The sequence below is a fragment of the Diabrotica undecimpunctata genome, chromosome 1 (genome assembly GCF_040954645.1).
Source record: "Diabrotica undecimpunctata isolate CICGRU chromosome 1, icDiaUnde3, whole genome shotgun sequence".
Taxonomy (NCBI): domain Eukaryota; kingdom Metazoa; phylum Arthropoda; class Insecta; order Coleoptera; family Chrysomelidae; genus Diabrotica; species Diabrotica undecimpunctata.
The window spans coordinates 135,072,526-135,093,463 of record NC_092803.1 but is presented as its reverse complement, the minus strand read 5'-3'; the positions used below and the strand labels follow the sequence as shown (position 1 = coordinate 135,093,463).

Here is a 20,938-nt window from a genome sequence, read left to right as displayed (position 1 = left end):
GTCGCTTAGCGTCACGACGCACGCCAATGCTGATTTCTACCTACAAATAGGATGAGATGCTTTTTTTTACCCTGCCACTTAGTGGCGGACATAGGCCTAAGTAACCTAGGCACGTACCTAAAGCCTGTAATTTTTGGGGCACGAAAATAAGGTTGCTATTTTTTAATTTTTATAATTAATTTTAATTTTTATAACAGAAAACGTGATATTTGTAATGATCTCTAAAACGTATCTAAATTATGCCGAATTGTGGATTAGTAAAGTTGACAGAGTTATTCACAGAACTTTTCAGAGCAGCCGTCTCAAAAGTCCGAATAGCTATGATGATTGCCGACCTCCGCCGCGGAGATGGCACTTGAAGAAGAGAAAGTTGACAATTTTGGACAAGCGTTCCTGTGCTTATGCATCCATACCCGCGAGTATCGTGTGTAAATACGATCGAGGCTCGTGCCTATCAAGCCTTTACTCTGCCCTGTTAAGAATTGAAGTCGTAACTGACAAAATTCCTATTTTAAGATATTCGATGTTTTAGATTTGATTAATTGCTATCACCTGTAATGACTCATTAAAAATCTTGTTACAATATAGCAATATATTTTTTGAGTACAAATTTAATGAGTGCATGCAATTTTCTTCAGAGTATTGGAAATCAGACTTTTGATAGGTACGACGTTTAATCCTAACTAATCATAAACATAACGTAAAGTAAAAAAGTCTTATCTTAATCAAAGTTATAGTTTATTAAGATAAACAAAATAACATAAAGTCGTAATCAGTTTTTTAATCATCTAAAGCTCCAGGTTCCATTAAAGCTGGTAAATTATTCCAAAACGTTTGTCTGCTTTTAGGCATATTTCCAGACAGTTTGCATTTAGAATATTTACCTTAATTTCTATCTCTAAGGTGAAGCCAGTTTTGTAAGAAAAAGTATATATTTACCTCTAGAAAAATTTACTTGAACCATCTTGCCATTCAAAAAAGTTAGCTAATTCCGTAATAGGTATTTTAGCATTACTTGCTGCATTTGCTACTGCATCCGAGAAGTCTTTAAAATCGTATATTTTACCCATTTGCTTCATGGAGCGTTCCACTTGGTGGTGGAATGAGTCCGCAGCCACTAAGTTATGGCCAGGCTCAAAATACTTGTTGCTTAATTTTCCACGTGCGATATCCACAGAGGTTACAATAAACGTGAAAAAAGTAAACAAAGCCCAATTTTTATTTTGAGCAGAGCAATTGTCAAGCCACATTATAACATTTTTAGCGTGTCGCTGAGACAAAAAAAATTTATAGAATGTGCTGGCAATATATGTGCCAAATGATTCACACAACCAGCACCCTTGCAAGAGATATAAGATGGTTTTACACCGTGCTTAGCAATTGTGGCTGTTAATTTTTTTTTTTTTTTCATTTTTCTCATTGCTTGGCTCTCTTTAAATTTCTTTCGTTTACGGATTTCCCCTGTTTTAGTTAAATTATCTTTTTTCACCCTTTCAACAAAGAAATGTATTATATCTACCAAGATTTCTTGAATAAAAGGGAGATAGTATTCCTTACCTTCTTTTTCACCTTTAAAATCAGATTCTTCAGGAACAACATTTGCAGCTCTCACTGTTAGTTGTATCACTAATAATATAATCTTCACTTTATTTAAACCTTTTCTGTTTAATTTCGGTTCCTCAATTTCTTCCGTCTCTGAATCTGACAAAATAAAATTGGGGTTATTATCGTGCTGAAGTTTAGGTTTCTTCACGACACGTCGTCGTAAACTAGGTATGTATTTGCTCCCTTTGTTGATTATTCAAAATATGCAGCATTTTAAATGCTTTGCTATTTCTGTCCATTGTTACTGATTTAGTTAATAAACTTTAATGTAAACACACTTAAAAACACTATAACAATAAGATTAATACTAGTAAATAACTGAAAATCAGATACGCCGAATAACGCTTACAACCGTTTAATTTTTAGTTTAAGAAACTAAAAAGTCGGAAACACTATGAATGATTAGGTTAGATCTTCCCGTTGTTAGAATATTTTGTCGAAACTACACAATTGTTAAGCAAATTTGTCGTAACTACAAATCGTCTTGTAAAGTTACGACTAAAAATATTAACAAATGGAGATTCGACAAATTGGCTTAACATAAAATGTAAAAGTGCAGATCCGACATAATTTTAAAGTGGAATAACTTATTTTTAAACAGCAGATAGGACTTTCATTCTTAACATATAGGTAGATTATTTGGCTATCAATGTGTTGACGTTATTACCTAAAAAAACTCAAAATTGCAGATAAGACTTCTAATCTTTAAAGGGTAGTACTATTCACGTGTTTAAAAATACGAACCTCGCTATTTAAAATCAGAGTCTCCTGAACGTTGCATCTAATGCAAGTTTTGATTAAAAATTGTTAAATTACGACTTAATTGCAAATAGATTGTTTTGTATTCATAGCTAATACTTTCTGAAATTCCTAAAATAAAAATGTAAGTTTTTATAAAGGTATTACATTTTTTAATTAAAATAATATATAGTAATATAAAATACCACAAATTGAGATTTTGTTTGTGATTGTGATATTGAGTAAAAATAAATTTAATTGAAAATCATTTCCTGCTTTTTTTTTAATAAGTAGTTTTTAAAATAAGTTCCTATAAACATTTAAGTTGAAGTGAAAAAAGAAAACAAAAAATAGGTCGAGGTTAAGTAGCAAAACAAATGAAAAGATCGTTAGACAAATTTTTAACTGGAGATGGAGAACAATTACAACAATCGTCATCATTTTTACAAATTTCACCTCCTCAAACTTCAGAAACATCATTTGTATACGAAATTACTTTGCAGAAAGACCAGTCAGAAAAATCAGCAATTCCGATTGTGACGATGTAACAAAATAAGAAAATGTAAATTTTAAATCATCTGAAAGTAATGATGAAATTAAGAGTTTTGTAAACTACATTGCATTATTACCAGAATACTTAACAGGCGCCATGCTAGAGTATTATATAAAAATCTACCAAAATCAATAAATGGATCTTTGGAATCATCTTCTATGCAATACAACAAACGGTCAAAACAAATCATTAGAAAATTAACTATGTCGCCCTTCTTCAAAACAATTATTAGCGAAGAAAAAGTTAAAAGAGATTGATTGGCTTTTACTGAAACCAAAAACTAATTGTACTGTTACATCACATTAACGCTATTTTAATTTTTATAACAAGATCTAAAATTAGCGGACGGATTTACACTGAACTGGAAAAACAAATTATTAATAAAAAAATATTGGAAAAAAGTACTTTAACGTTTGATAGCGACAATCAAAATAACTTCTTCATATTCTTTAGTGTTTCGTGGTAGAACTGAAGTGTTTTCATTGAAAATAATAGTAATAATATACGTGCTCTGGAATATTTATCCAAGTTTGATCCATTTTGCGAGAACGCATGAAAAACTATGGCAGCGGTACTATGAACTATTTTTTGTCTATAATATGTGATGAATTTTTTTCTATTATATCAATGGATTTACTCAATAATTAACAAAATAAAAAAAGCCAAATTGATTGCCTCTAATTATTGATTTAACATCTCATATATTCTACGTTGACCAGCTAATCGTTATTCAAGTGGCATAAAGGAAATATTTTTGATATTTCGACCTATATTTTCTAATACTAGTGAAAACTTTTAGAAGAGGAGAAATTTATTTTGGAATTTTTAAATCATTTAGATATCACTAACTGTCTGGGACAGAGTTATGATAATACTTTTAATATATCAGAGTAAGGAACTCTAATCCTGGGGGAGGCGTATGTCCAAAGTTGGATTACTTAAGGCTGAAGAAGAAGAAGGGACTCCAATCCAGAATAAAACAACATTTTTTCTGTCCATTTTATACCATGCGCAAACCGTTCATTAAAAATTTAATGGCCAATACTGCTGCTACAATTAACATGGAAATGAGTATAGTTTTTTCAATATTGTTCAGGAATTTCACGTATTTTTTTAAGTTCTACACATTGGTAAAACGCATTTTAAAAATTTTGTAAAAGCAAACACTTAAATATTAAACCTATTTGTGATACCAGCTGGTTTGCTCGTACCGATTCTGTGAAATCCTTAAAGAAAAGTTCTGAAGAAATTAAAAATTGTTTGAGTAATTTTTCCTCAAACAAGGATAAAAAACAATTAACAAGGATCGAATATACCGATTTACATTAAAATCTTGATACATTTCAGTATGTGCTGTAACTTATTATAATAGGAAAATATTTTAGACAGAATAAATGCTTCAAACAAAACTCTTTAACAGAATATTGTTCTGAAGCTATTTTCTTGTAGCATGTTCAAGATTTTACTCTTTAAATGGGAATAAGCCACAATTAAAGGTTAAAGTACGTTTATTGACGTTTCAATTTCCACTTCGGAAATCGTTCTCAAAATACAAACATTAATAAAATAAACAAATTTTGTTTTTTTGTTACTTTGGTGAAAAATTCTTCTAATAATTTAATTTTATCTGACTCATTTATATTGACAATTCGGGCATACATTATACATTTTAAAATAGACGACTTTAAAATAATATTGCCAATATTGTTGAGTTGCGTTCCTGGTACAACTTTACTTGTAAGATAGTTCATTCATCAACTTTAATTTGAGAATATCCGTCAAAATTTTTTCAAAAAAATATTGGAAATTCAACAAAAGGACGAATATCTAAATATGTAGTTATAATATATGATTCATTGATATATTTCCAACAAACTGTTTGAGATGATTTTTACAATTTCGAAAATTAAGCAGAAAAAGTTAAACATTGCATTTTATACTCATAATAAAAAACAGCATAAAACAGCATACTTAACCCGTTCCAATAAGCATTGCAAGCAGCGAAAATAACAAACATATTTCCCCTTTATCTCCCCTCCATATTTCTTATTGACGCTCATTGCCCATTAGTGAGACGATTAGTTCCGATCAGAGATATTTTACATATCTCTGGTTCCGATCCTAATAAACCTAAGAAACTAGAGGTGGGTCGTTCACATTTTAAATATACAAATAGTACTTATATTTACATTACACATTATTAAATCGTTAATCGTCTAAGTTGACATTTAAAAACATAAGTTTTTCCACTTTTCTTGTTAACCGTGTTCTTCTTTTATTTAAAATTAAACCAGATTTTGAAGATGTGTTCACAAGGAACAGATTTTGTTACAATACTACAATATTTTATGAATATAGAGGTTAAGTTAGAATACACATGGCGATGGTTTTTCTAACACTGTAATCGACAGTTCCAATCTCCGTTCGAATTTTTTTGTGGGTAAAATATCATCCGACAAATACAAGTCGACTTCTTTTATATCTCTCTATTAAGTCATCTTTATCAGTTTCTATTTCTTGTACTAGTTGATTTTTAATAGTACAATCTTCTTTTTTTTATAAAAGTAATCAGATTTTTAACTCTTTCTTTTGTTTTTTTGTCTTCATTTTTATCAGAAAATCCCTGCATTTTAAATCATTATTTGTCAGTTACGAATCTACGGTTTCTCACTGCTAAGACAACTAGTTGATGGTTGATTAAAAAAACTACGTTTTGTGTAGATGTAAACAGAGGAGCAACGAACACTTTACGTCGACGAGGACTTAGTTAATCTGAGAGACTACTACAAAACTAAAAATAACTCTTTCGAGACAGTGGACAGTCGGGCTATCGGTTAACGTTGAAAATAAAATAACTAGGTATTCTGATTAATGAATGAGTTTCGATTTACGATTGATATGCATTTTCGAAGGTGATGGATACTTCTATTAATAAAAATATTAGTTTAGAACAAAATAAGCAAATAGATATGAATTTACTAAATCTATGCAAAGACTCGTTTAATCCGTTTTCCATAGTTGAAGAACGAGCTTTTAAAAGTTTGCAGGGTGGATTCCTGGATATAAACCGCCAACAAGAAAAACTTTGTCGGGTTCATTACCTCAGGAATGTTATATCAAAACTGTTCAAATTATTAGATCACAAGTTGTTAAAGAAGTAGAAAATATCTGTATTACTACTGACCTCTGGACATCTGAAGTAACTGAGAGTTACATCGCATTAACAGGACAATATTTAACCGAAAATTTAGAATTTAAAACGGTTTTATTAGGCTGCTGCCATTTTTCTGGAAACCATAATTCAGAAAACATTGCTTTTGGAATTAGTGAAATTATTAATCAGTGAAGTCTAAAACGAAAAGTACATTTTGCAGTAACTAATAATACCTCAAATATGGCTAAAGCTATTAAATGTGTTTTGGAATGAAAACATTTAAATTGTTTTGCTTATACGTTAATTCCATTGGTGGAGGACCCGGTTAAATGCTGTCGTGTACAAATAGATAAAATAAAAAGTCTTTTTTCGACAATTCGGCAAAAAACACATTTCAAAAAAGTACCTTACCTTCAGAAAGGCTTTTAAATATTAACTACAATATAACAAATTTCCCAAACGGCCAATCCAAGCCGTGGAAACTAGGTAGAACTTCACCTATTACATGTTAAAAATAATGACCGAGTTAGAGGAGGCAATCCGTTCAACATAGTTATTAGTTAATGCAGACTTAGACCAAATCTAAATAATGAAGACTGGATTATTTGGTCTTAATTTTCCCAAATTTTACGGCCATTTAAAGAAATAACAAGTACAATAAGTGGCCAAAAATACTTGAAGGGCAGTTCAGTGATTGTTATGGTATGCTACCTGCAAGAATCTTGCAATTAAGTTTTAGCAAACGGTAACCTTACATCCATAGTATCCCACGTAGTACAATTACTAATATCGGGTTTAGCAAAAAGATTTAGAGGGATAGAACAGAGTGGCACATTGTCATTATGTATATTTATGGATTCACGATTTAAAGTGCAGGGATTTTTTAATAAAAATGAAGCTAAAAAAACAAAAAAAAGACTTAAGAAGCTGGTTACTTCTATAATTAAAGAAGAAGAAGATTGTACCATTGAAAATCAACCAGTACAAGAAAAAGAAACCGATAAAGATGACTTAGGTATTTTTGATCAATTAGTTGAACATGACTCATCTAAACGTACACCTGTATCGAGAGTCCATTACAATGGTGGAAAAACCATCGCCATGTATATCCTAACTTACCGCTATATTCATAAAATATTGTAAATGTGAACACATGTTCAAAATCTGATTTAATTTTAAATAAAAGAAGAACACGGTTAACAAGAAAAGTGAAAAAACTTATGTTTTTAAATGTCAATTTAGACGATTCGCGATCTAATAATAATGTGTAATGTAAATGTAAGTACGATTTACTATTTGTATTGTTTAGTTTATTTTTTGAGTTATAATAAATATATCATTCATTAGTTTCTTTCACTTTAATAAATATACACATAAACGATAATATCCATTATGTTTGTTTATGTACTCGCTTATTTGAAACCACTGGTTACAATCAACTAGTTACTTGTTTACGAAAAATGATTCAGTTTCGTTAACGATAAAAATGTCAACGTCCCACCTCTAGTTTCTTAGGTATCGACTGTCGAATGCCGGTTCAGCTGTCCCTACCTTAGACCAGGTCACTACTTTCACAACGCCGAGACGCGATTTTGCCAAATAATTTTGTATGAAGCTTTTTTATTGTTAGCGTTATAATGCACTTCATTATTTTTATTGAAAATAAGGTACAATGTGCCGTTAAAATAAGCTTATTTTGATGATTAGATTTTTAGTTCGAAAATCGTACTTAAAATACGAAAAATTAATAAATTTTATTTATATAAAACGATTTCCGAAGTGGAAATCAAAATGTTTAATAACACTAATTGTAAAGTAAAATTGTGGCATATTCCCAATAAAAAACAGTAAGCTGTCATTTAAATCAATTTCGCCCAAATTTTATTATCTTAGAACATTGTTCAAATGCTAAAAAGACAACAGGTCAAATAAAACCAATAAGTTTGGCAACGTTGAATTTCCCCTTTTTTATTATTTCCACTCATGTATTTTCGGCGATATAAACCTCTCTCTTTTTAAACATGTGTTTCTCACTCCATCTCACGTAAGGTCCATACCGACCATAAACTTTTACCTATACTGTATATACAAAAAATAAAAAGTTTATCATTACTTTATATAGAAAAGAGTTATTAAACAACTCTAATATGAACTCTAATATAATTATGACCGTTTATTAAATTTTTTTACATGTATATTAGTTTTATATACACTGCATAACTACATACTGATACTATATGCTTTAAAACTTGACTACCAACAGTAAAATATGTCATGGTCGTGACTGAAGAATGGGCCAGGAATTACAGTGTTGTCTAGGGCCCGCTTAAGCCTTAGTCCACCACTGCCGCCAATGAACACATTTTAACAAATGATAAGTGATTTCTTTGTACATATATTATTTATGAGTTATGCCAAGTATTTTCCAATATTTAGCACCTACATTTTATTCTATTCAATTATTTATTATTTTAATGGATGAACCAGCTATTCCAATTGAGGATTAATAATATATAACTGGAATACTGTACCATGTAAGATGTAAGACAGTACTTTAAAAAGTTTTAAGATTTTAATAAACGTCTTTATGACCATTGTCACTAAATGTAATGTAAACTGAGTAACGACAGTATTTGGAAGGAGAACAAAAAATGGAGAATGTATGGAGAATGGAACAACAGAGAGAGATGGAAACGGTTGAGCGAGGGAAGGCAGTGAATACTGTAGAATCCCTAAATATATATACAAAAAAATAAAATAAATAATGGAACTAATAATTAAGAACTTTAGATTTGGAGATTATCTACGATAATATTCTTCTGCAGTGTGATATATCGAAAAATTCCGATGTGTTTACTATAATTCAAGATAATAAACATTAATTTTTAAGTATTTAAATCAAACATTTTGTATTTAATAAAACAGAAAACTTTTTTCTAAATGATTTTTGTTTAAACTTCATATTTTAAAATAAAACTCGTTTAATAAAAGGATTTAGTTGAAATAAAACAACATGTGCAAATAAAATACAAAATATATCCCATATTAAGAAAAATTAAGAGAAAACTTACGTTCGGTAGTTTTCTAGCAGGCCGAATATGCAGTCCTCCAACAGGAATAATGTTTGGCGTTAAAGGTCTCGCATAATTAAAACCCATTATAATATTGGTCAGTACAAGCGATAAATGTCTCTCTAATTTTTCAGTGGGAGCTATATCTTCTCCAAAAGCCATTTTGGCAATTTCAGTACGTCTGGACTGGTATATTCGGGACCACAGATATATTTCTCCATATGTGTAGACATAGTTTTGTATTCTTTCGAAGTAGCTCATTTTCGAGCTAAACTTAGAGAACATATGTGGAACAAATGCTGGATGTACGGTATTTCCAAAAAGCTCTGATAAATATGGTAATAAAAGGAAAGGGCACACCGCAATACTTGGAGGATAGTTAAACTTTTCTAACAAGGGTAATAGACAACCTCCTAATGACATGTCAATGATAATAAGATCAAACCTGGTGTTTTTATTTTCGTTTAACAGTTTTTTTATAGCCGGTGATTGTGCAATATGGAAGCAAGTATTGTCAGTGTACTCGTAGAGTAATTTAATGTTTCCGTAGATACCATACTGTTGAATTTCATTGGGGTCCATTATTTCTTCGACAGCTTCATGTAAGTCTGAAAATACCAAAAACAGCTAAGTATTATATATATAAAATTATGTGGTAAATTTACTTAACAGAAATTTTGGTTAACATAAAATAAACGTTAAACATAATTTAAAATTAGTATTTCTTGGGTTTAGCGTCAATAAATTATATTAAAATTGGAACTATATTTTATTCTGCATAGAAATCAACGTTTCGACAGGAAACTTTTGCCTTTTTTAAGATCCTAAAATTTACAAGATTAAAAACAAACAGTTATTGCAAAATATATAAAGCTTATCAAAACGTAAAACGGGACACAGACATTAATGAATTGCCAAGTGATAATTGATATCTGATATCTCATGGTTTACTGTCATTATTACTGTATAATTAATTTTATATGGGCGTATCGTTGATATTTTCGAAAAAGGTAAAAAGGAGATAGGGTAAGATATCCAGTTGACGGCATGAATAAGAATTTCTGTAATATTGAAGCCATATCGTGTGCAGAAATTGAACAACTTCAGTAAAAATACGACACCTTTACTATTTATAAAAAATTAAGAGAAAAGACAGGTAGACACAAAAAGAGACAAGGAACAATATTAAAAAATGATAATAACGAAATTATTATGGGTACAAAAGACAAACTATATAAATGGAAAGAATACATACAAACTCTTTTTGATGACGATAGACCTTGTTCTTCACCATCCACCGATAATCTAATAAATGAAAAAGGCCGAGAAATAACCAAAGAAGAAGTGATCCACGCAGTAAAATTTCAGAAAGATGAAAAAGCCACCGGTCCAGACAATATCGATGTAGAAATACTAAAACTAACTGTAGATAACGAAAGTAAAAGCCTAGACTTAATAACAGCACTATTCAATAAGATATTATATGACAGGTAAAATACCAACAGACTTTCTAAAATCAACATTCACAGCATTACCAAAAAAATCAAATTCCTTCCAATGCGATGATTATCGAATATTAAGCTTAATGTCTCATCTCCTTAAAACTTTTCTCAGAATTATCCATACACGAATTTAAAAGAAGTGCGAGTTCCAGATGAGTTACACTCAATTCGGATTTCGAAACGGATTGGGAACACGAGAGGCACTTTTTGCTTTAAATGTGTTAACGCAACGATGCAGAGACATGAATGTAGATGTATGTGCATATTTTATTGACTATCGAAAAGCATTTGACTGCGTTAATCAAAAGCATCAATCGAAATTCTGAGAACAACTGGAGTTGACGAACAAGACTTGCGAATTATCTCAAAATTATACTAGCACCAAACGGTAACAATTGAAATAGAGCACACAGAATCTGAAGATACACAAATCCGACGAGGAGTGGGACAGGGTTGCATTTAATCACCGCTACTGTGTAATTTATATTCGGAGTCTATATTCAGAGAAGCATTAGACGAGGTCCAAGGCTTTTGTATATCATTTTTTATTAAATAAATAAACTGTTGGCTTTGGTATTTATGGATTGATTTCTAAAGTTTATGCGTTTATTCCATTATAATTTTCTACTGAAAATTATAATGAAACTTATTTTCCTTCTATATACTAGTCTATAATTCGCGGCAATTTTTTAAATAATCGTTAAAATGGATGGTTATGTATTGCTGTTATTTTAAGTAATGTTAGTATATAATATTTTGTGGAACGTTGCAAAATAATTTTCATTATTTTTATTTGTTAGGGCTGCATTTATAAAAATAGTCTTTTATTTCGTTTATATTCTACTAGTAATTTAAATTTTGTGATAAATAAATAATATTTATGAATTGTATAAAACTATTAATTGAAAACGTTAAAGCAAACATATTTATCTGCATTAAAATAGAAAGCTTAGGTAAGTCATTTTTAGATTCTATTATAGGAGGATCTATTAGGTAACACGTTACAAAACGATTTTTGGTTTTGTTGTACAATATTATTAAATCTATAGTGACTTGTTCCAATTAGATAGTTACAACATTAACCTATTGGAAAAAGTCCGCTAAAAACTGTTATTTTAAGATCTTGTTCTTATTTTTTTTAGTTTGTCTGATTGTTATTTTCGCGTCTTTAGTTTGCGAGAATCAATCCATCCTGGCCATCCCTCCTCTGATAAGCTTACTTCTTTATTTATCCTGAAATGTTAGTTCGCTTGATAGTTCTTAATATTTTTACTCTCTTTATTTATTATTTTGTTTTTCCCTACAACCTCTTAGTTATTCGCAGAATTTTGATATTTTTTTGCTATATTTTTCTTCGATTAAGTTCTTATCACTTTATACTATAATTTCTAGGGTATTAAACTTTTATTCCTATGGAGTTTAAATATTCAGGCATCACATTATCTAACTACATAAAGCTCGAAACTAAAGTGGAAGATCAAGTGAATAGAGCCGTAGGTTGCCTGAATAAGGAATATGGAGAATTAAAAATATCGAAAAAGAAATGGAAAAAAAGGATGTTAGAAGCAACAGAGATCAAAACAATTAAAAAAATTGATGGTAAGACACTATGGGACAGAGCCTGAAGTACAGATATACTACGTAGATGCAAGGTGGAGAACATCAAGAACTGGGTAAGAAATAAAAGAGTAGAATGAAACGATCATAAAAACCGAATAACAACAAGTAGAGTAGTAAAGACGACAAGAGACGTTTCCCCAATAGAAAGATAATTAGTAGAACGACCACGAAAATGATGGAACGACAATTTACTGGAGGCACATTGAAAGACAGCCAGAGTCATGTCTACATAAAAAGTAAAAGAAGAAGAAGACTAAATAGTTTTATGGCCATGCAGTTTAAATATTATTGAATACCTCCTTTTTCTTGAGTCTTAAACCTTGCCTGGCTCCCTTTGCTTTTTTGTTATTGATTGCATTAATGGAAAAAAACCGGGAAAACTTTTTGCTCACCCCTTGCCCGGTGAGCCACTGAGCAAGCTACTGCTTAAACTTTTCGGTTTATTGGAGACATCATAATTTTTTACATATCATTTTATCAACGTAAATTGTAGTATTTTAGCACTCTAATACTTTAGCATACAAAACAAATCCTTTACTAATCAAAAATACAACTGTAATGCAGAATGGATCCTATAGAGATATAAAAAAGGAGATATAACAGGAATTGAAAACTTATCAGACCTATCAGCTTATAATCTTATTTATATAAGCTCCTTATGAAAATAATTAATAACAACTGGAACCTACGCAAAATTTTCACCAACCACTAGACCTAACCGGATATAGGAGTGGTTTTTTAACGAATTATCACCTACAAATAATAAAATCCTTGATAGAGGAAGTAAAAGAATACAACAAGCCATTGATATTAATATTTGTAGACTATGAGAAAGAATTTGACTCAATTCAGCATAGTTCCGTATTTAGAGGTCTTGTGGAGTGCAGTATTAATCACAGATACACAACTCATCTTCAGAATATATGTAATAGTGCAACAGCTGCAGCAAAAATGTTTTATGGTGACAAAAAATACATTTCCCTTCAAAATCACATCACCTTCAAAAACAATTCTGTTAAACTTGCTAGCGGTTTACAGTTATACCAATATGTAAAATTGGTTGCTTATATTATATTCTAAGTATCTAACCGATCTAGAACCAATTTAAGTAAATTACATTGACTGAATAACGTAATTAGTCAAGCATACATTTGAAGCGGACGTTCGGTGTTAACAGAGCGACATATTTTAATTATTTTTTGTTTATTTAATTATTATTAACTACAAAAATTACGGGTAAGTAAGTCTGTTTCACAATAAGTACTGTTATTTGCATAAAAACATTTCAATTTTGTTTGTACATCACTGTCTTTTATGTGGTATTCTGGCACGACCACATGGCACTTCCTATATAAAGTCTGCCATAATGGAAAATCATAAGTGAAGCTTTATGCATTAAAAAATATGTCTCAAAACGAGGTTGACGCCTTATTGGATAAAATTCCAAGTGACCAAGAGTCAACTGTCTCTGATATTGAAAGCGCCTTGGAAGATGAATTGGATGTTGATCAATTTTGTTCACCAAATAATGAGGATGTCCTTCGATGACATCGTGTTAGTAGACCAAACTACCAATCAAGATGAAACAACCAATACTCCAAATAATCAAAAATCGGAATCGGATAGTGAAGACGATGTACAGTTAGCAGTACGAATAGCAAAGCGACATAACTCTATATTTTGAACCCAAAATTAAATTTGTATAACACAAACAAAAAAAAAATATTAAAACTACAGGCCCAAACATTTTAAATTCAGCAGAGAACCCCAGAGATGTGTTTTTGGAACAATTTCCTGAGAATTTAATTCACCTAATTGTATTTAAAAGGAATCTATTTATGTTCAAAATTACAGAGGAGGTAATGGATTTACACCTACTAATGAAGACGAAGTCAAAACATTTCTTGGATTAAATTTATTAATAGGTATTTATTTATTTTATTTATATAATAAGGTATATATAGGTATAATATAGGTTAAATAACATTAGATATGCAAATGACACTATAGTTTTTGCCGATAATCTGAATGACTTACAGATATTAACAAATCGCATAACAGAAGTCAGCAAAAGATACGGACTAGCTCTTAACATAAAGAAAACCAAATTTATGACAATTAGTAAAAAACCAATACTAAACGCTCAACTTACAATCAACCAACAGAATATCGAAAGAGTCGAGCAATATACATATCTAGGCACCAATTTAACTAGCCAATGGGACCACTCAACAGAAATTAAACAGCGAATAATAAAAGCAAAAGCAGCATTCGTTAGAATGAGAACCATTTTCAACAGTCGAGACATATCATTAAAAACAAAATACCGTCTATTCAACTGCTACATATTCACGGTTCTGCTCTACGGAATGGAAGCGTGGACACTGACTGTTGCATCTATGAATCAGCTCGAAGCTTTCGAAATGTGGTGTTATAGGCACATCTTACGTATATCTTGGGTTGACAGAGTTACTAATGTGGAGGTCCTGCGTAGAATGGTGAAAGAAGGTGAAATTCTCATGACCGTCAAAACTAAAAAGTTGGAATATCTAGGATATGTAATGAGAAATCAAGAACGTTACGGCCTTCTCCAGCTGATTCTCCAAGGGAAGGTAAATGGTAAGAGATGACCGGGAAGAAGACGCATTTCCTGGCTTAAAAATTTACGAAAGTGGTATAACACGACTACCACTGAACTGTTCCGCGCTGCAATAAACAAAGTAAAGATAGCCGTGATGATCGCCAACATTCGGAACGGATAGGCACGTTAAGAAGAAGAAGAATAGATATAAAGGAAATGGCCAGTTACAGAGATTATTGATCGTCACGTGATGAATTACGAGACACTTTTATCAGTTCGGCTATGTCACGTAACAGATTCGCTTGGTTACTAGGCAATTTCCATCTAGTTGATAATACAGTGCAGCAAAAAAACTGATCCTGGATTTAACAAACCTTACAAAGTGCGACCTGCAGTATTAAATCCACATGAGTTTCAAGCGATTGATGAGTCTATGATACGATTCAAAGGTCGAAGCAGTATCCGACAGTAAATGCCCAATAAACCTATAAAACGGCTACAAAGAATGAATTAGAGCAGATTCAAGCGGATTCATGTAAGAGTTACAGATATATATTGGTAAAGTGGGAAATTCCACCGAAAAAAACTTAGGACAACGAGACGTACATGATCTAACAAGGGTCTTAGTAAATAAACACCACCCAGTGAAATCGTTTAAAAAAGAAAGGATTTACCAGAGTTCATAACTGACAAACACACAAAAGTAAACACTCGTAAATCACACAAGTCGTGGCATATAATATTTTTTTTATTTTGTGGATGCTTGCGTCATAAACGCATTCCTTCTATTTCAACTTAGAAGCCAATCCAAAAGTATGTCTTTAAAATAATTTCGGCTTTCTGTGATTAGAGGCCTTCTTGAAGCCTCAGAACAATTAAAAAGGGGAAACCATCAGCAGAAAAACCAGTGAGTAAATTCAAAAGCCATATTCCCTTGGAACTGCGCCATTCAAAGTCTTCTCATATGCCCAAAGAACTACTTCTTTGAGATGTTCCAATTGCAGCACGACAGCAAATATTAGCAGAACACAGTGAAAAGGTTCATCTTGCAATGTCGGACTTTGTCTCAAACACGACGACAAAAATTGTTTTGCAACAATCTATGCAAAACAATAGGAAGAATAGGTAGAAAGAAAAGCCACCTGATTTTTATTTCTCATTTAATTTTTTGTTACGCTGTGTTTCTACTGGTATCTTAAGAATATTACATCCTGCAGAATATACTTCAGGATCAGCATTGTTTATTTTGACTGAATTTGTTTTAAGAATATACTTAAATTAATAAATTTCACAAAAATTCTGTTGTTTTTTTTATTCAAATTCAAAGGATTAGGATCAGATGCAATGGAATTATTCATTGGACGTATATGTTCAGCAGTAGACTTAAAAGAGCTAAGGATGATGATGACATGTATGATCCATTAACTTTCATATGCAGTGCATTCAAAACAATTTAGATTTAGAAAACTGGCTTAAATCTAAACCTTGTGAAAGCCTGTTACCTAACATTCTTGAATCGTGTAATGTCGACCTATGTTCACTAAATTAAACGGGAAACACAGAAAACTACTCGATAGACTAAACATTTTTTGGATAAAACTAACTTATAACTGTAATATCTAAAATAAAGAATTTTTAAGTGATTTTTTATTTAAAACATTATTTTAACCTTACCTTCCAATTCATACATGGTCAAATTAGTGTGAACAATTATATCTATCGTTTTCGGTCCGATGATAGTAACATGGTGCCCTTTGTCTAGAAGTGCTTCAACCAATACATAATTCCATATTTGATGACTTGGCGATAAAATTTCATCTATCATTAGAATATTTGATCCAAAAGTAGTGGGTATACTCAAGATAAATAACAATACTTTCATTATTTTGTGGTCTAGAATAGATCTAAAATATGAATATATTATTTAGTAGAGCATTTTTTTTATTTTATTTTTTTGTTTTATTTAGAATCAAACGAAGTTTTTTTTTCACTAAAGCGATCCGATAAGTACTTAGCCTCACCGGCCGATGGCGCCACTATCTCAAGAGAAATCTACTATCGTGTAAAACAGTCTTATATATGGGTAATATTTAAATGTTAGCCGACTCTAACTCATTAATTTTTTAACTGCGTGTGAAAGCAGGCGTATCCCCTGATTTTAAAAAAATTGAAAAAAAGGAATATAGGTCGGTGATTCAATTCTTACTTTTGGAAGGGAAATTGCACAGAAAAATCAAAGAGCGCTTGGGTGCTGTATATCCGGTGACTCTTCTCCTTTAATGGCAACCGTTAAAAGTTGGTTTAATGAGTTTTAATGTGGGTGTACGTTAGTTTTTGATCAGCGACGTCTCGGTACCCCGAAAATATCTACCGCGGAGGATAACGTGACAAAAATTCAAGATCTCATTTGCAGATCGCTAACTGAAGGTGTGCGAGGTATCTAAGTAGGTATCTCTACCAAAAGAGGAACAAAGCAATCACAGGGCTCGACTATGCTGAACTATTGGGTAGATTTGATGTCGAATTGCAGAAAAAACAGTGTGTCAATTTTAAAACTTACAATGGGCTATATCTCAGGAACAAAAGCTGATATCGAAAAATGCTTAAAGCCATTTCTAAGATAGTAAGGGGGAACTAAAATGACATGAAAGACAACTCACCCCATTAACTCCCTAGGCCCTACCCACCACACCAAAAAAAGTTTAAATTGCAAATCCCTACTTGTGATAACAATGTGAAGCAATAATTGTTAAACTTTGGCTTAAATGGAAAATTTAATTAGGTTTTGTTAAACTACAAATTTGTTGAAAATTTCAATTACATAAATATTCAAAGTGAGTTCCGTTGTTTTGTAAACAATAATATGGCCTATTTTTAAATTCTGCACGAACTTTGGCAAATGGTGTTTTAGTAATAGCACAACATGCTTTCGTAATTATTTCTCGCAATTCCCCAAGTGACGCAGGTTAAGTTTTACAAACAACTGACTTAAGGCAACCCCATAGAAAAAAGTCAGGTAACAGTAAGTCTGGTGACCTTGGTGGCCACTCAATAGGACCTCTCCTTCTAATCCATTTGTTCGGATAATTAGTATCCAAACAGTGCCTAACTGGAGCTGCATAGTGAGGAGGTGCTCCATATTGTTGGAAGTGCAGCAAATCTTCATCTAGAGCTAGGTTGCCTTGATCGTCCCTTTGGTTCTCTAATTAATTGACAGTTAAAAGTTCGATGGTGTTTTTCAGCATATCGAGATAAATGTCGCCACTTAAATTGCCTGGTATGAACAAGGGGCCAATTATAGCATCGCCTAATATTCCTGCCCAAACATTTAGTTTTCCAGGATATTGAGTGTGACCTTCACTGAATCGATTCCAGTACCGACAGCTTTGTTTATTTACATTACCATTCAGCATAAAAGTACATTCATCTATGAAACAAATATTTTTTAAGATTCTCGGTTCAACGTGAATTCTTTCAGTCATGAGTTCACAAATTTCAGTTCGTCGGTCTGGATCATCACCGCATAGTTCTTGAAGAATTTGTGTTTTGTATGGGTGAAACTTATGTAATGACGTTTCAATTTTCACTTCTAAACGCCAATAAACTTTAACTTTAACCTTTGATTGTGGCTTATTCCTATTAAGATAGTAATTAAATCAACATATTCAACACAAACCTCATAAAATTTTCCATTTTAGCCAAAGTTTCACAATTATTGATTTACCGTGTATAATTATTATTTATACCATTGGATAGAATTTTTTATAGCCTTTGCAAAGATGTATCACAAGTAGGGGTTTGCAATTTAAACTTTTTTGGTTGTGGTAAGTGGGGCCTTAGGGGTTGATGGGGATGAGTTCTCTTTCATCATATCATTTTAGTTCTCCCTTACTATTCTAGAAACGTTTAAAAATAAACACACTGTATACCGTATTCTTTAGATTTTGCCCTGTGAGACTTCTTTTTGATTCCCAACTGAAAAATACACTCGCTGGGCAGAAATTAGTGGAATGAGGGGATCATCGCCGCAACGGAAGCCTACTTTGCAAACCTCAAGAAAACATATTTTTTAGACGGGTTAAAGAAGTTAACGCTGGGTTAGGTGTATCGAGCTAAAAGAAGACTATGTTGACAAATTAATCGCCACTTTCCAAAATTCTTGTTTTTCTTTTGTAAGCTAAGTACTTATCAGACCGTCCTAGTACTGATACAAAGTTGCCTAGATGTCAACTAAGATATATTTCAGTGTTTTTATGACTATAATAAAGCAGTTGGTAAATTACTACATAAATAATTATTGAACGTCCTGAAGTCAACGAAGATAGACTACAATAACCTCAGGCTCATATAAAATTTATACTAGGAGCAGCAAGTAAAAGTACGCAATAACAGGCTGTCAGAGGAATTTGAAAAAAATAGACCTGAAGTGATACAAAGATGTGTATTGTCGCCAATTGTTTTTAACACCTACTTAGAAGAGATCCTCAAAAAAGCTCTTAAGGGTAAAACAGCTGAAATAAAGGTATACGGAGTCTAATGAACATTATACATGCAGATGACACTGTCACTTTAGCCAAAACTGTTGAAAATCTTTAAAGACTGGTGGCCAGAATAGCGGAGTATGAAAAGTAATGCGGTCTAACAATGAACGCCAAGAGGACAAAATTTATGAGAATATCGGAAACTTAATATTCTAATGAACGAAACCAATGTTGGGTGGATAAATATGCATATCTTGGAACAATGATGTTGTTTCCAAAAATGACTTCTTCCAAAAAATTAAAATCAGAATAGAAAAGTGTAGAGTAAATTTCACCAAAAAAAGAAGAGTGTTCTGCTTAAGAGATTTAAAGTTGGAGCTAAGAGTAAGGTTGAATGCGACATCAATTCAAAAACTAAAATCATTCGAGTTGTGGATATGTAAAAGAATCCTGAAAATATAGTAAAGAGAACACGTCACAAACAAAGGGGTTCTGAGAAGAATGAATAAAGAAACCTGAATCTTAAATACAATTAAAACAAGAATATTGGAATATCTCAGACATATTATACGTGAAGAGAGATCCACCTGGCTCCAATTGACTTAAAGAAGATTTTTTTATACTATTTACACAAAGTACCTCCATAACCATGACTATTTGTGCAGCAACACAAACATTAGATAAATAATGAAAACAAATAGTAATTGTATTACAATAACTAATGTATACACGGCATCACGATGACCATTAAACTCCCAGGATTTAGAAGAGAGAACTAATGTATATTAAGTAAAATCTTTGTAATCTAGATAATCTAAGCGATGTTTAGAAACTCTATGATTTTTGTGATTTCCGTAGGGTTGTTGAGCATATCCTTAAGAGCATTTTTGTTGTGTAATATGCAGTTTTTTTTTCTGTTGTTGATATGAAGCCTACACGGCAAAAACTATGAAGGTCACCACTAAGATACATTTTTATATTATGTTTTCTGAGCACATTTTTTGCAGTCTGTTTCTTCTTTACAAGACTAATTTTTGTCCCTTGTTCCGTTGTGTTGTGAGCGAGGCTATGGAAACAATGTTTGGCTGCATTATCACAAAACTGCTTAAGATGTTGTAAGTCCTAAGTTGTAAAAAAAATTTTGGGTTCCTGTCATATTATCAGTTGGTAAAATAGTGTTGGTACAAATCACATAAGTTTCGAAAGGTCCATTGAAGCTTGTTCTAAATGAAATATATTGAGGACGAATGGCTTCACAAACTATTTTTTGAATAGGTCTGATAGCAAATTGGCATTTTGTTTTAAAACTGGATAAAAAAAGCAAGCCTAGTTGCTTTTTTAATTGCTTTGGTGACTCCAACAATAAAGTTAACTTTCCTTTTTTTATAAAAAAATTTAATTTTTTTAGATTGTTTACTAAGCTCTAATTAAAACATTTTAATGCATTACATACATCTAAACCTATGCATTTGACATTGTTTGACATCTTTATATGACTTTACAATCATTAGACCTGAAGAAGTGCAGAAATTACTGCACGAAACGTTTTCTATTAAAAGATTGAAAGAAGAGAAGAGAAAAGTTTTTTTCTCCTTGGCCGATATAATCATTTACAGTGCGATTTTAATCTTAC

The 20,938-nt window shown here is 31.6% G+C and overlaps 1 protein-coding gene and 1 long non-coding RNA gene across 2 annotated transcripts in view; one reads left to right on the top strand and one right to left on the bottom strand.

Moving 5' to 3' along the window:
- LOC140440299 (uncharacterized) overlaps positions 1–20,938 on the top strand; it is a 605,785-nt gene that overhangs the window by 243,500 nt on the left and 341,347 nt on the right. The gene's annotated exons all lie outside the window — the stretch shown is intronic.
- LOC140432067 (UDP-glucosyltransferase 2-like) overlaps positions 1–20,938 on the bottom strand; it is a 45,874-nt gene that overhangs the window by 17,897 nt on the left and 7,039 nt on the right. Inside the window, exons 2-3 of the mRNA XM_072519913.1 lie at positions 16,499–16,728; positions 9,122–9,729 (exon numbers count right to left, since the gene is read on the bottom strand). Of these exons, the coding sequence (XP_072376014.1) occupies positions 9,122–9,729; positions 16,499–16,706 (816 nt within the window). The 5' untranslated portion in view covers positions 16,707–16,728. The remainder of the gene's footprint in view (positions 1–9,121; positions 9,730–16,498; positions 16,729–20,938) is intronic.